The sequence below is a fragment of the Cyprinodon variegatus genome, unplaced genomic scaffold (genome assembly GCF_000732505.1).
Source record: "Cyprinodon variegatus isolate N-32 unplaced genomic scaffold, C_variegatus-1.0 Scaffold192, whole genome shotgun sequence".
Taxonomy (NCBI): Eukaryota; Metazoa; Chordata; class Actinopteri; order Cyprinodontiformes; family Cyprinodontidae; genus Cyprinodon; species Cyprinodon variegatus.
In genome coordinates this window covers 250275-266403 of record NW_015150645.1, presented here as the reverse complement: position 1 = coordinate 266403, position 16129 = coordinate 250275, and the positions used below count along the sequence as shown (strand labels likewise).

Below are 16129 nucleotides of genomic sequence, written 5' to 3'. Positions count from 1 at the left end.
GTGTTTTGGTGCCTATCCACTATTGGCCCCCCCTCAGTCTACATTATTATTGCCTGGCCACCCTTATAAAAAATGTTCTGGCTACGCCTCTGGTATGAATAGTGCTTAATGTCATTTATTTATAAATAAATTAATATTTTTGTGATTTAGATGCTGTTGTTTAAAAGGAATCCAAGTTCCATCTCTCTATTCTGCTTCTTTCTGGCTCTGTAAAATGCTTCCCTTCTATTACAAACCAGCTTTAAACCAGATGAACTAAAACCTTCATTCCCCCCACCATCCCCACCCCCAGTGTCCCTTTCTCTCCCCCTTGTCTCCCTCTCTCTCTCTCTCTCTCTCTCTCTGCTCTTTGCCTGAGTGTTGGAGTGGAGCTCGCCAGTGCGCACCGCAGCACCACTCTCCACCTCACTTTTCGGACTTTTGCCACGCCAAAGAGCACCTGCAGGGCCCACGGATATATAAGAGGGGAAACCAAGAGTGGGGAGCAGTGGGCAGCGCTGTCCGACCGGACATTTGAGAGGTGGACAGAAGCTGCCGGCCGGAAGGGCGGACGGAGCGCAGCGCACCATGGCCTCAAAGGAGAACTCAGCGGCCGGCTTCGTCAGCGTGAGCAGAGAAATCTCAGGTAAGTTTACCAGAAGAAGAAGGTGGTTTTAGACATCTTTTAGAAGAAACGCGCAGAGGACAGGTTAAAGAGTCGTCCTTGGTTCTTCTCTCCTGAGCCGCTTTTCTTTAAATTAGATTTAAAATGAGTTTAACACCGCAGGCGAGCGCTGCAAATGTCTCCCAGAGCAAAACAAGCAAGAAATAAATAAATAAACAGCAACGGTTGCATGAACTGTAATCTCATCGATCTTAGTATATAAGTGCTCTGGGCTGTGTTTTTTTTTCCATATAAAACAATCTGCTGGAGGCGCGCATTAGGTCAGGTTTATCGTTTATCCGGGAGTTATTTTTAAGCCTTGAGTGCGCGTGAGCGCCTCGTTGCGCTTTATGGATTCATTAAGTTTCTTTTCTCTTTCTGTGCGCGTGCGCGCGTAGGAGTTAAGATGCGACTGGGAGCTGGTTGCGTGTGTGTGTCCAAACATCAACATGTTAGGGCGATGGGATGTCACAGAAGGTGTGTCTCTCACTGTTGATTATCCTGATGCGGCGAGTTAAGTCCCGCTGGTTACCAGATCAGCCCTGTCAAGCCCCTTCTGTCTAAATACCAGGAGGCATTTGGTTCATTAACACACCTGCTAGAGCTGGGCAAGGTGGAGAGGAGGGGAGAAGTGCTCCAAGAACACTGTTAGGTTTGATACAAGAAGCCATGTACAAGACATCACATGCAGTGAAGGTTTTCAGGTCAGTATAGACACAAACTGAATTAAATTCACTATTAAGATGCTTGACAGACCCATGGACTCTCTTTATTGGTTCAATTTGGTTCATTTAAAATAATATGGTTCCATTACAATCAATTTCAATTGGTTCATTTACAATAAACACAAGTAAACAACCCAAAAGAAAAAAACAAAATACATAAGTCCACCTCCTCAAAAACTGAGAATAAGCATTGAATTATTTACATGGCATAGAACATCTCCACCTCCCCAAATAGAAATAAACTAATTGAAGTCTGACACCGTTCTATAATAAGCAAACTCTGTCCTAAGACGTGCAGCCACCAGGCCTCTGAACATCAGTTCAACATCTACAGAATATGACTTTTCATTTTATTTCTCCTGGTGAGCCAAATGCTCATCTCTGCCTGACCAAACAAAACATTAACCAGTCAGATGCATGACAGAGGGTGGCAACATCATACTGTGGGAATGTATATTTTTTTCTTTTTGACCTAAATTCAAAACACTGATGGAAATCCGACACTAAAGTTCATTGTGATCGTACCAATCCAACGGTGAGACATGATCCATCAAACCAGCATGATGCTTTTCTTCAGAGAGGTGCATTGAAGATGTCAGGGTTCAATTGATAATGTTGGGGAAATGAATCAAGCTTAATAGAGGAAAACCCTGTAAGAGCTCACCAGTTTTATCAGTCCAAAAAGCTGTTTTTTTCCGTTCACTCCTATACTAACAATTTCTCTAGAGCGAGAAATCCTGGTGCTTTCAAAATTTTGGAGTGATCAAAAAAATGATTAAATAAATAAGGGACATTTTTGTGAGTGTTTTTTTTTTAATTGAAATTATATGCAGATAATGCATGAAATAAAATATGCTTTATTTAAAAAAAAAAAGTTGTTTTTTATTGAAAATCTTTTGACCCAATCCAGTCTGACAGACTGTGGTAAAGGTTGCTGACTTATGTGTTAGAGGGTTTTAAAATATGTTAGAATGGGATTTTCCAGCAGGCCAGCATAATTAAGCATAAAGCCAGGGCTTCTATTGGATGTGTTAGATAAATCAAAGTTTAAAAAGGCTATACATTTTACTCATACTGTAAAATTCAGAGATTTTTTTTTTAACCAAATGAGTAAATTTCTTACTCATTTGAATATTTCATTTACTTGTTGCTTTAATGTGTTATTTTTATTCAGTAAGCAGCAGAATATTAACATATGATTCAAAATGATCATATAGTTTTGTTAATATCTAGCTACAGTTAAAGTACAGTCAGTCAGTACCGCATCCATTGATTAAGAAGAATGACATTTTTTTTTATTCTTCTGTGTTCATACTAATGATCAGAAAACAACTTTTTTATGATGTTTTAAGATTTTTAAACACATTTTTAAGAGCTGGTTAAGCATAAACTGTTACCTAGATTATAAAAGATGGAAATGTTGCTTATTCCTCTTCAATCAGGAAGTGCCTTAGAGGGCTACTTTTAGCAATGGTTGCAGAATTAGGCTTATTAGCATTTTTTTTTTTTTACTTTACCCTATTTAAACAGGGTAAACCCTCACCGTCACTACCTCACTGTTGCTCCTCACCTACTACACTTTAATGTAAAAGTCAATCCACCTGTATATAAGCCATCCGGATTGTACATATGTCACCTCAAATCTCTGTGCTACTCCCTTGTATTTTTATTTTTTTTATTTCTTATTTTTATTTTGTTTTTCATTGTGTGTGATATATGTACACTTGCACCTTAATCCTATTTATCTTGATATACTGTATATACCTTGATATACTGTATATACCGTATATTGTTTATTCTTAATGCACCTTTTCCTCCCTGTTTGCACCTTCTTTAATTATTAGGCCAATATGTGACCAGTGGATTTCTCCGCTGTGAGATCAATAAAGCTCATCTAATCTTAACTTTTTTCTTCTCTAAGAGGTAAAACTGAATCCCTTTTCCTGATAGCTAAGGCTAGATATTTTTTCCAATATAAACGTCTGCTTCAGAGTTGCATAACCCAAGTTTTTAGGATGTTAGACTTTTATACTTGATCTATCACTAAAAAAAATCTGCAGTTACAGGCTTTACTTTGAACTTTTACAAAGTTGGAATTTTTATTTATAATTAAACCCTTATATCCTACACAGACCACCATTTTCAGATCTAATTATGCTGGTAGTATTTAGTACTAAGATAAGTTCATTTACAAATTCAATGATCATTACTTATTGCATTATAAAGAACATAATATGCATACATTGTGATTTTAATGGCCAGTATTAGATAGCCTTCAAAGTTCACCAAGCTGTCAAAAAGCCAGTGAATATATTAGCATCGGAATCTTATAGAGTGATTGTTTTTGTTTCTTCCCTTTCCTACTCCTGCTGTCCCTCTTTACAAATTTGGGAGCAGATGCTTAGGTCACCCTGGCAGGCCACAGGGTGCTGCGTTGTAAGTTAAAAGGTTTAAGTAATTAGGCCTTACCCAGCCTAATGCCAATAACTCCATGTTTGTCTTCTGCTGATCCCTCTTTCAATCCACCCGCAAGCTCCCTATACCCACCCCATCCCTGCCCCATCCTTCCTGCATCTGCCGCTGCTCCATCAAGCGTGACAGCCAGCTTCCACTGCTGTTGGTGGACGGGGAGAATAGCAATCTGGTGGGAGAGCTTTGGAGACTTTGACACAATGGAGTGTCGTGACACAGCATGACTTGATTCATCTCCTTTTGCTAAGTTCCATGAGTGCACATTTACAGTGGTGGGCATAGTTGAAATGTGGGCTGCGAATGAATCTCACTGCTTGTTGGCATATGTGCCTGCTTGCTGTATGAGGATTTAGGCTGAAATTATGTTTGTGTGATGGCATATTATATGATGCTGAATACTGAATGTAGAATTTAAATTGGGGAAACCTTAAGTGCAGTTCTGTGAGTTATAGCAGGGTTGACCAGTTTGATGCAGAGCAACTCTCAGAGGTTCTACAGTGCCTTTTAAAAGCACTTTTTTACATTTTCCCCCTCTATTACATCTCTAGATTTCAATGCATAAAGTAGTATGTGTAGTAAAGTAGTGTCACATAAAGTGGAACATAAATGTAAAGGGGAAGGTAAAAGCATATATAGTTTTTGATGTTTTCTTTACAATAAAAAATGAACAGTGTCATATCTGTTTTTGTTAAGCCCAACCCTGGTGAACCTAAATTAAATCAGCGGCAGCCAGAACCCTTCAGAAGTCTGCATATAAGTATTTTATCTCACTGTAAATAAAACAGTTAAGAGCCCCATATTTACTTTAGATGAGCTCAGAAAAAGCTAAGCTGCAGCATGGGAATCTGTTGAAAAACTGTTTTTGTACAGTATCTACCAAGACATGGCCGTCCACTTGTTCTCTAAAGGAAGGAAGAGGGAGCATTAATCCCAGTAGCAGCTAAGAGGGCCATGGTGATTTCAGAGAAGCTGCAGAGATCAGGTGGAAGAAACTCTTTGCAGCATATTTCTGCAAAATATAACTGGCCAGACAGTAAAGTTGTTTAAAAAGACATAACTCCTGTTTTCAGTTTCTCCTGTCCACACCTAGGATACAGCAAAATTCAACTCTTTGTTAAAATACTATTTGATGGATGGAGCTGAATCCGCAACATCTATGGTGCGAAACCTAATAGAAGCTATAAAGGACTTAAGGCTGGGATGAAAGTTCACCGTCCAACTCATTTCACTCTCTGAAACATTGTTAGTTCCAGAAAAAAACAATAGTAAGAAAAAAACAAACCTATTTCCAGAAAAGAATGTGGCTTTTCTGAAAATATGTTCTCTCCAGCAGTTTTTCTGTCTCTGACTATGCACTCCTCTGTCAGTTTTCATCACACAAACCATCTCAACCTCAAATCAAAATCAGAGACCTTGCTTAGTTTTTGACCCATATATGCAATAAAACAACGTCTTTCTCAAAGCTTCTAAAGTGGCACTGATTGACAAATTGTCTGTCTGTGTCCTGAATACAAGTTTTACTATTTCAATGTTCAGCACCGGCCGTAAAATGTAAAACATCTAAAACAAGTAAAAATGATTTACTCTGTCATCAGTACTTCTTCATATATATTGCTGTGTGTTGTGCTGATTGACAGCTACTTGGTCAAAGGTTCAAACATAACATACAATACATTTTACTCAGTAAACATGTTTTGCCCAAAATTAGGAATGACTTATGCAGTGCTCCTTTTGTCACATCTTGTTTCCCTCATTTGTAAAACAATTACTGTATAGTGCAGAAAGCATCCCATATAAGAACATTTGATCAGAGCTAACTTAAGCTCTCTGCTTTTGCATTACAAACATCGTATTTTGAAGTGAAGATCCAATATGCTGAATCAGCATCAGTGCAGATGCTAAACTCAGAATGCTGTGATTATATTTCAGTAAATTTACCTTATTAAATACTAATTATCTGTAGCATTTATATTAATTATGCTTGTATGAATTCAGATAGCTAAAAGGTGCTATCAGAATTGGAAATACGATTTTTTTTTAGTCACTGCTTTTGACCTTTAGTAGTGGGATGATAGAATACTGAAAATAACAGCATTTTCTTTAGCAAAATATTTTATAAGCAATACACTGCTACTCCTTCCAAATACATTTTTTTTTATTGCAATAGAGCAGCCCTGTTCTTATTTGCTATTCCATAGCTTCTAAATCAGTTGAAAATTTAACATTATGGCTTTTTCATATGTATGTTTCCTTTCAATTCACATCGGCATATGCAATTTATTTTGGGCTTCTGATTATTGATTTAAACCATTTTTTTTTTCAATTTGGTTCAACAGCAACTCCATACAGCTGTGGAAACAATTTTACAAATACAAATTTGCATTTATAAATAAAACCAAGTTTAGTTTTTGCATCAAAACTTTTTTTTATTAATATTTTTTATATTTGTTTAGGGTTTGAGGGGATCATTTCAGAAGCTTAATGTTAGCCTGCTTTACCATTGTTGTGTGTGTTTGGGTTGATTGCCACAATTCAACACATAATTGGTCACTTTTAATCATTAGCTTCTTATTAAGTGAAAAGGAAATCAAAGAACTTGGCTATAGTATTTTTTTTTCTTTATTGAGATATCCAGTTTTTGGAATGATGGCAGCAGGCTGCCATCGTCGTGCTTAAACGCTTTGAAACATTGCGCTTGTCATTATTTCAATGGTTACATATTTGGTCTCTTCCACCCACATATTAACTGTTTAAAAGTCAATAAGCTTGTTCATGTCAGCAGCTGGGGATGTTTATCAAGTTCAATGGTGTCTGTTTGACAGCAGGCTCCCCTCTCTTCCAGGGAGTGACAGTTCTGTTGAGATGTTTGAAACTTTGATGCAGCTGGACTTTCTGACAATGATCCAAAACATACATGAAAACTGTTTTTTTAATGAATAAAGTAAGCTAACATCAAGCTAGGGGAATCATTCTAAACTTCCCAGGAATTAAAATGATCTAAGGAATCATTTTTAGATCTTTATTAAAATGGTTGCCACATTTCTTCCCATTAAAATCAAATGTGTACTTGTCACTAGAGCAGTAGTTAAAGTAGTGTGCGCCATCCTTACTCTATTTGATAAATGATTCAGGGATTGTGCAATAAGACATTAGTCATATTTTGGTAAACAAAGTGTTGACTTCTTTCAATACTGATTATTAAAGGGTTTCCTTATTTATACAGGCTATAAAACTTAGAGTATTTATCTCCTAATGTAATAAAGTTTTATATTCATTTTTACTTTGTAATTAATGTTCATTTTTCCTCTCCAATTTCTTCCTAGAGAGCATCAGGAAGGTGCTGGACAAACAGCCCATTAAATTCGTGCGGGCAATCAAGCAGGAGACAAGAGGCGGCAAATCTGAAGACAGAATCCTGGTGAGCTGTCGTTATCTTCCACCTCAAACCCAAGCGAAACGGTTTTTATGGTACACCAGTGGTTATTCTGACTCTACATTTTGGCAACTCTAGTGGGGTTCATTGTAGTCAGACCAAAATCCAGCAAATTGAAAGAGGCGTAAGAAGTCACAGATTATGCTTTGTAAGACGTCTAACAGACGCGTTGTAAATCTGGCTTTGGACAGATGCCTGCTAAGCAAAGCAAAGTGGACACCATGCCATGTCCTACTGAGTCCTTTCTGAGAGTTTATTAGATGTGGCAGGATGGCCTTAATGCCACAGGCTGTAGTGGCGAGTGTGGGTGTGTCTGAGTATGTAAGCCAAATGCAGTGTGCATGTATGGCTTTTATTGTTTGTTTTAAATGAGGGAAAATGCTGGTGTTTGAATGGATGCCAGAGGATATGTGGGGAGTATGCGACATGCTGAAGGAACTTGTCAAAACTGAGGCCATCTTTGTTCATGAGAAAGTGACTATTAGTCAGTCACAGTAGTGACCGATCACTTACTCACATATTGTCATTATCAAGAGGACTAGTATCCTTTACCCCCTCCCAAGAAAAAGGAAAGACACACATGCTTATAGGAGAAACAGTTCTTCTCCATGTGCTTACTGTTATTTGTCCTCTGTTCTGAGATATATTTTTATTGTTCTTAACCCCTCCCCCTCTTTTTGTACATTCGTTTCTTCCCCCTCCCATCCTCCTTATCTGTCCATCGCAATTATTCTCCTCCCTGTCATCTCCCCCCTTCCAACACCATAGTGGTTCCCTGTTACTTTCGCTATCTCTCCTCCTTTTGCCCTTTCTCTCCTTCTCTGCCTCCTTCCTCAAACCTGTTAAAGGGTATTGAGACCCTCTTACCATCCAAAGCAATTCAATTAGGTCTTTGCTTTACAAGATTTTTTTTTTTTACTATCCAAATAAACTCTAGCTGCCTCTGCTACTTCAGATGCTTTTAAGAGAAGGGAGGAGGGAAAACATGTAGACATATCTGCATTCATCCTAACTCATGGCAGGTCCAGATCTCTCTCTCTCTCTCAAAAAAAAATCTTTTGCCCTAATGAATGCATTTGTCTTGATGTATGAAGGTTGAATAAATGGTCTTCCTAAATGGTCAGGTCTTCTCAGTATGAGCTGGGCACCAAATACTAAAAATCTTAATTATTTCACATACAGAAAGTGGACATTGTGTTTCACATAGATTCAATAGGTTTTCAATAAGTGATTTTAAGCATACTTTTTTTACTTTTTAACTACCGTAATTTTCGGACTATTAGCCGCACCTGAATATAAGCCGCATAAGCTAAATTGCATGATTTGTACATATACAAGCCGCACCGGACTATAAGCCGTAGTTTTTTTATGTTTAATGTCCGTCTTTCTCGCTGTTGTTCTGTCTCGTACCACTTGCGGTAGAAGTCTGCTTCCGGAGGACCTCCGCATTCCCCCGTGCACGGCTACCGTACTTGTGTGTGAAGCAAATGTGACGTCAACATGGTGGATTGTAAATTACATAGATTTAGGTATTAACCTAGTGTCCGTTAGCTGTAAAAGTCCATAGATAAGCCGCATTGTTATATAAGCCGCAAGGTCGAAAAATGGGGAAAAAGTCGCCGCTTATAGTCCGAAAATTACGGTATCACAAACGTGGGAAGCAGTAGTTTTGTGTTAAGTTTTATTTACTCATTAGGATACCACAAAATGGATTCTTCTGCAACCAAATTCCTTAAGTAATTAAAGTCCACTTGTGTGTAGTTTAATTGAAGTATGAATTAATCTGTTCTATGGAGGGCTCACAGGTATTTATACAGAATATCTGCATTTAGATTTTTGCATTTAGAATCTGTTGAGCTTGCTAATTGAGTTCAGGATCACAGATGTGATCCTGAAATCTCATATTTCTCTTTTTTTGGGAAGGTAAAGTTCAATAAATTCAAGCTTCATGCATCTGTTTTATGTTTACCATTAAGCCTTTGTTCTAAATATTGCTCCTTCTTCCAGTCCCTCAGGAGATTTGTTCATATCCAACTGTCAGTGTGTGTCGACTGTACCAGCCATCATTTGTTGACGCACACACACACACACACACATCCAAGGCTGTAACCCCCCACCGCCCACCTCATACAGGCACTAGGAGGGCGCAGCAGGACATCTATAAGCACCCAGGGCAATGTGTTGGAGAGTGTCAATGTGAATGCATCTATCACATCCTAACGCACACATGCTTGCAGATTGGCATGTGCCGGAGGCTTAAACGTAGACACACACGAGGCTCAGAGCATCAGAACTTGCTTTCACATGCACTCTCTCGGCCATTATTAGATCACCGTACTGAAGATTAGAGAGGCAAGTCAGAAAACAAAGCATCTTCAAAGGAAGAGAGCTTGGGAGAGAGAAAAGGGGGGGAATATGATGAAGGAAAAGGGGAGGGCATCCCACTGGAGGAGCGTGAATGAAGGATGGAGTGAGCAGATAGAGAGGGAGGGAGGAAATCTCTGCTGTGTTTTGATGCCCCACTTGCCGATTTGGCTGTTCCGCCACTTATTTATCCTGATCGGTTGCTCCGTTTCATCCTCTGTTGACTCTGCGGTTTCTGTGCTCCAATAATAAGCCAATTACTTGCTGAGAGAGTCACTGTGTGACAGTCCTGGACACACGTGGGTGCTCATTCCCTGCATAGGTTCTACAGTGAACGTTGAGAAATTGCTCATAAGAACTGTGCGTAAAGAACCGGGGTCAAATAGGTGCTGTTTCCACATGTGAAGGTTCAGTTATGCTTGGATGCTTAGTGACTGTGTGGATGTGTGGGGTTGATGTGTGTGTGTGTGTTTGTTTATAGCAGTGCTGTAATTTATAAAACTCATGGCGGGTGTAATATATGATGATGATTTATGGCTTTGAATTGCCTTTTAAAGTCCCCCTGTTACAAATAAATCATTCATAAGTGAAAGTGGCTCCCTGTTTTCTGAACTGAGCTAGTTCCAACTAATAAAAATAAGATATTTAGAATAAAAGTAAGCTTTCATTATACTGAATAAAAGTTCTTTCAGAGGATAAGGGAATGCTGTCCTCATTTGTTAGCGCCTCTGTTTAAGATGTTGGGAAAGCCCTGAAATATAAGTGTCTTAAAATATTAAATTTGATAAAAAAAACGATTTGCTGATAAATTATTTTATTTAGTAAGCTATCTAGTAGCATGAGTTTTATTGACACTTCTCTTTGTACAAACACCCTGCTTAAAGGAAATCTTAGTTTTTACCTATAGGATATCACAAGTTTTTTATGCTTGACACCTCAGCCTATCCTGAAACTTTCCTGTGATTTATGTCTATGACAGTCATGTAAGAAATATACTATCATATCTAGTAGGGATGGAAAGGTTTATGAAAACAGTCCGAACCGTTCGGTTCGACTGTCTCGGTTCGATTCGCATGTGTTGCGTTCGGTTCATGCGCTGCTCCTTTTTCTTATAGGCGAAGCGTTTACACTCCAGAGCAGAAGGTGGCGGTACTGCGACCAAAGCCAACCACCAGTAGTAACCAAGAAGAAGAAGCGAAGCAGCGTAGTTGTTTTGGAGAATTGTGTGGGTATGGCGAGTGGGAAAGAACAGGAGTTAGAAGACGCGCCAGCAGCACTTTATAGGTCTGCTGTATGGAACCACTTTGCATTTAGAGTGACCTACGATGACGGCGGAAAGAAAGTCGTGGATAAAAGTGCAACACGTTTTGTTTATGCTAACAGCAACACGACCAACATGTCAGGCTAACATTCAACATATACCGAACCCAACCGAAAACCGTGACCACGAAACCGTGAACCAAACCGAACAGTGGATTTTGTGAACCATTCCACCCCTAATATCTTGTGAATCAGATCATTAAACACATTTCCTGAGGAAATATAACAAGAATCCCTCTTATCATAATATAATTTATTACAAAAACAAAACATTCAACCAGATGTGCTCACTTCTCTTTTCTTTTTCAAATCTCTCCAATCAAAACTATCTATATAATATCTCTACATAATCAAAACTTGATCAGAACTTGCCTCAAAGCATGAACTTAGTAATGGTCTCAATAAGTATATCCAAAGCTAAATAAATGCAAGAATGGATAAATAGAATAAAGTACAGATTTTGAAACACACTTCATTCAAGGGTTGCTCAACCAAGAATAAAAAATTCTTTTTCTGTGAGAAATTATAGAGTGAAGACATTAATTCATTTCAATGGGTCTTTATACACCTTTACTTCAATCTTGGGCTGCATGAATATGACGTTTCTTTTAAATGTACACAATAATCAGTTTTATGGTTCCACCAAAGTTCACTGGGGGATTCTAGTGCAACATAGTAGGCTTACATGGAAAACTACACTGGTGTTGCCTTTTTTTCCTTCTTTTAGGTAATTTTAAACCTCAATTTCCCAAACTACAATTTTTCAATGGCCTTTTCTTGTATAGGGCTTTATCAAGTTAGAAGACTTCAAAGCACTTTTTACTACAATTATTCACTCATTCACACACTGATGGTGATAAATCACATTGTAGTCATAGCTTCCCTGCGGCAGATTGACAGAATCAAGGCTGCCATGTAATGAGGGTTCCATACAATTGCTGCCACATTTTGTGTTCACCAAAAGCCGGTAAAGGTGGATGATGTTTTATGACCAAGGGCACAACAACAAAGACTGACTAAATGGGAGCTGAAACTATCAACTGTATAACAAAGCCCTACTGCCTGAGTCACAGTGACCCTGCATCACAAAAAGGTCCCTCCCACTTAATTAATTCGACTACTTGCTGCATCGTAGTGGACAAAAATCCCGGACGATTTTGAAATTCCCCTCGGACATTTTGTCAAGTATGAAAAGTAGGACATGTCCTGGAAAAAGAGGATGTCAAGCTCATGTTCTGTTTATGCAGAGACTGATGGGATCTAATAAAAAGGCTGTTAAAAGATCACATTTTAAAAGAATTGTTTCACAAGTGGCCTGAGATTTGGTTCAGTTAAGGAGTCTGATGGATTTATCGGCACACAGTATTGGCAAACAGTAAAAATAGAGGCGTAAAAACTTGGCAGATTTTTGAATAAGGGCAATGGTTTTTCCAACTACCTCAACAACAAAGTTTATAATGACAAAAAAAATACAATTTCACTCTGATGGATTTTGGCCCACACTGATTTGCAGAAAAGTTTTGATTCAACCGTGTTGGATTTTTTATTTATTTTATTTATTTATTTTAGCTTGATTTGTGTTTTTAAGGTAATGCCATATCATCTCAGTTGGACATTCTGTGTTCCTGACTTTGGCCTCACAACTCCAAACCATATTTTTTTTCCATTTTGTAGCCAATCAAGAAGGTGTATCTGGTGATGTTCTTTAGTTAGGTTTCATGTTGCTGGATTGTTAATAAGTCAGGCTATCCATTCAAGTAGCTGACTGTAGTACTTTTCAGTAGTTCACTTTTTTAAGCCAGCTGACTAGCAGTACACTGAATAATTGCATTAAAAAACAACAAATAACATAAAAAATTGAATGCGTTGGATTCATGAAATTCTTTAACATGCCGTTCAAAAGACATTTCTCTTTAGAACCCGAAAAAAAGACTGCTTCAAACAGTTGTTCGGGACAGAACATGAGAAAAATATATGATAATAAGGTAAACAAAGAACAGCTTAACCTTGGAAATATGGGGCACCTTATACTTGATTAACATTTTCTTTTTAGTGCAAGATAAAGATGAATGAACTAGTTTCAAAGCTGATTCTCAGGAGTCATCTTAAAAGGGAATGCCTAAATTTTCTTCCCTAGACATCATAAATTTATCCCTGGAAGCTTGTTTAAGATCCTGCATGACATAGTTTAGTTTTATCTAGAAAGAAAAAGCCAAAAGAGTGATTTTTGCACCCCACAGCATGATGCAGCCACCACAATGTGTAAAGAGATTTTAAGGAAGACCAGGGAAGCAGTCTGGAATCCAGTTATACATGATGACATTTTCACAGAACATTGGTTTTGCTCAGAAAACAAGGTTTAGAACTTTGCTTAGCAGAGCACAAATACTAAGACTCTCAGACAATCATTTGGGACTCTGCATGTCTTCTGGGAAACTTAGCTTTGGTTTACCCTGTTAGTTTTATTTAATTTTGTGTCCTTAAACAAGCCGCACAACATTTTTCAAACATGTTAAATGATAAATGAAAGTGCTTTCTTCCAGTTCTTAATTGGCAAAGTTGATCAAGGCTACTGACCCAGCTAATAGGTAATAGTGGCTCGCAATGCTTGATCATCATTTTGTATTTTAGCTCAGATGGAGAAAAATTAGCTATTTTAGCATGCTGCTGCCTGTGGCCTTCCTGGCTCTTGCAGTAAAAAAACATTAAACATCGTCTATTTCCTTTTAGTTTTTTTTTGGTGTTTTCTGCATATGTGTTATGAATTTTTGAGGTCTACAGATAATTAAAACTCACAAATCTTGTTGAAAGTGTAGTCCCCCTGAGGCGTGTTTGTATTTGTCGTTTTTGTGGTTGGAATATGCTTGCTCATATATTGTCCACACATTGATTCCTATTTAGCCTCGCACAGATACCACACAATAAATGCACCTCTTGTTTCCTTTTAAATAATCCAATAATAACCATATCAGGAATAAAGTCAGTATAAGGAGTAAAATGGATGAGAAAAATAATTATTTGGTTTTTACATGAATTTCCTGGAGTTCAAAAACTGTGCCGTATTTGCTTATTGAATTTATTCTTTCACCTGAGCTCATTATTTTAATTAGCCAAATTGAATGCAATTTGTAAAAAGCAAAGTTCTAGAGCAGCACTTTAGCAGTTAGAGGGCAGTGCTTGTACTCAGAAAATTGCTTAGTTGAAAACCTGTTTGTGAACAAGCTTTCTCCTTCTTGTTTCACCCCAATGACACCTGGTGCTGCATCGTCAGCAAGAAGGGCCTGGCTGTCAGTGAGAATAAGTTGCCTTGTATTCAAAGTTTAATATTGTCTGTAACTTCAGCTGGAAGACGCCCAGAACGTTTCACCCTTGCAGTGCCCTGAAACAGTATTCATATTCTTTCAACATTTTCAGGGTTCTTTGTAATTTATTGTATACATCTAATATTAAGTAGTAGTTGGTGTTGTGGCTAAAAATATGATCCAGATGTTTTTCCTACCAAATGCAATTGATAGATTTCATTTAACTTCCTTAAGTTTCACAATGAAAATGACAAATTACATAAGACATAAAAAATTTTTTTATTTCAATCATCTCTTTTGGGAGGTGACCTTAATTTAAAGGGCAGCAAAAGCTGTGAATATGCTTGTAAAACAATGTTTTAAAAATAGCACTGAAAATATATAAAACTAAGAATTTCCAGTGAGTGGTGTTATACAGTCAGCTAGTTTATTAGTTATTAATACATATCAAAGAACAAAAAAAAAATAATCATATTGTCCAAAAAAATAAAATCTTTATAAACAGAAGACTTGATTAGTTTATTTTATTGATTAATCACCCTGCTCTACTGAGTAGCATAGAAATTCAATTCAGTTTATTTTATTTTAAATTTTTTTTATATTATCTTAAATCAAAGAAAAGAATGAAAGGACATTCTTCATTCATTAAGAAAAATTGAAACCAAAAGTTTATCTGCATGTATGGAAATATGATTCGTCTAAAGCACATTTCTTTAAGACATACAGTACAAATAATAACCTTAACTAGTTGGAGCAACCGTTCGGCTAATCCAGTCCAGTTGCCAGAAGCTCCCTGTTTTTGTGCCAGCTTTTAAGAGTTTAAACAGAGGTCCTTTATTTTTTTCTCCATCTGTATCTTTTCCAAATCATGGTTGTGCTTATTGTGATTCACTATCAATAATTGTTTTTATGTTTGTGTATCTGTATTTTGTATTTTCATTTTTCTTTTTATTTATCTTTTGTATTTTTTGTAAAGTGACCTTGAGTGTCAAGAAAGGCGCTGTTAAATAAAATGTATTATTATTATTATTATTATTATAAACCTGCTATCTGTGAGCAGTGCTGTTACAAATGTTTATCTTTATGACCAAAACCTGTCTGCTTTGTTAAAAAAGAAACTACTCTGCTCTCCAAATCACTTCAGTGTAACATGTAGCAACACATACAACATGCTTATTTAAATAGGGTTATCCGCACATCTTTTACACCTGTTTATTATGTATGCAGACTTAGTAGATCAGCCTATTAATTTTTCTTTGTTGGTTATACTCCTTATATGGTATGTTAGTGGATCAGACCTACAGAAGTGTTTAAAGTCTTAGTAAAAAAAAAAATCAGTTTATGTCCAGCTTTAATGTCCTTTGCTTGCAACTAACTTTAAATGCCTTTTCTACTTTACTTCACTTTCTTCATTTCACTTTTCCATATGACCTTGAGTTCACTAAGGCTACGTTCACACTGCAGGCCTTGATGCTCAATTCCGATTTTTTTTTTAAAACCGTTTTTTTTCGCGTTGCCATTCATATTTCCAAATATATGCGACTTGTATGTGATCTCTTGTGTGAACTGCAGTCATACATCGCAAGTGTCCCGCATGTGCAGTAGTGGACACAATGACATCACAGGCTAGCGTGCTCTGTGTTTACGGAAGTAAACATGGATTGTAGTGCCGGCGTACATCTAGTGGTCTTTTCCAACCATAAAAAGTCAATCTTTTCAATATGTTTACACATAAATACTGCTCTCCGCATCATCTTCTGCCATGGTTTTTGTTTTTCTTGCCTATTCTGTGTAGCAAGACGCATAATATTGACCTTTGTCGGGTATTAATGACGTTCAGGTCGAATGAATGCGACCTGGCCGTTCACAT

At 37.4% G+C, this 16129-nt stretch overlaps 1 protein-coding gene across 1 annotated transcript in view; it reads left to right on the top strand.

Annotated features, from left to right (window-relative positions):
• Positions 1–373: 373 nt before the first annotated feature.
• Positions 374–16129, top strand: part of lrrc16b (leucine rich repeat containing 16B) — a 131215-nt gene continuing 115459 nt past the window's right edge. The window contains exons 1-2 of the mRNA XM_015379428.1: positions 374–625; positions 7164–7258. Coding sequence (XP_015234914.1) covers positions 568–625; positions 7164–7258 — 153 coding nt within the window. The 5' untranslated portion in view covers positions 374–567. The remainder of the gene's footprint in view (positions 626–7163; positions 7259–16129) is intronic.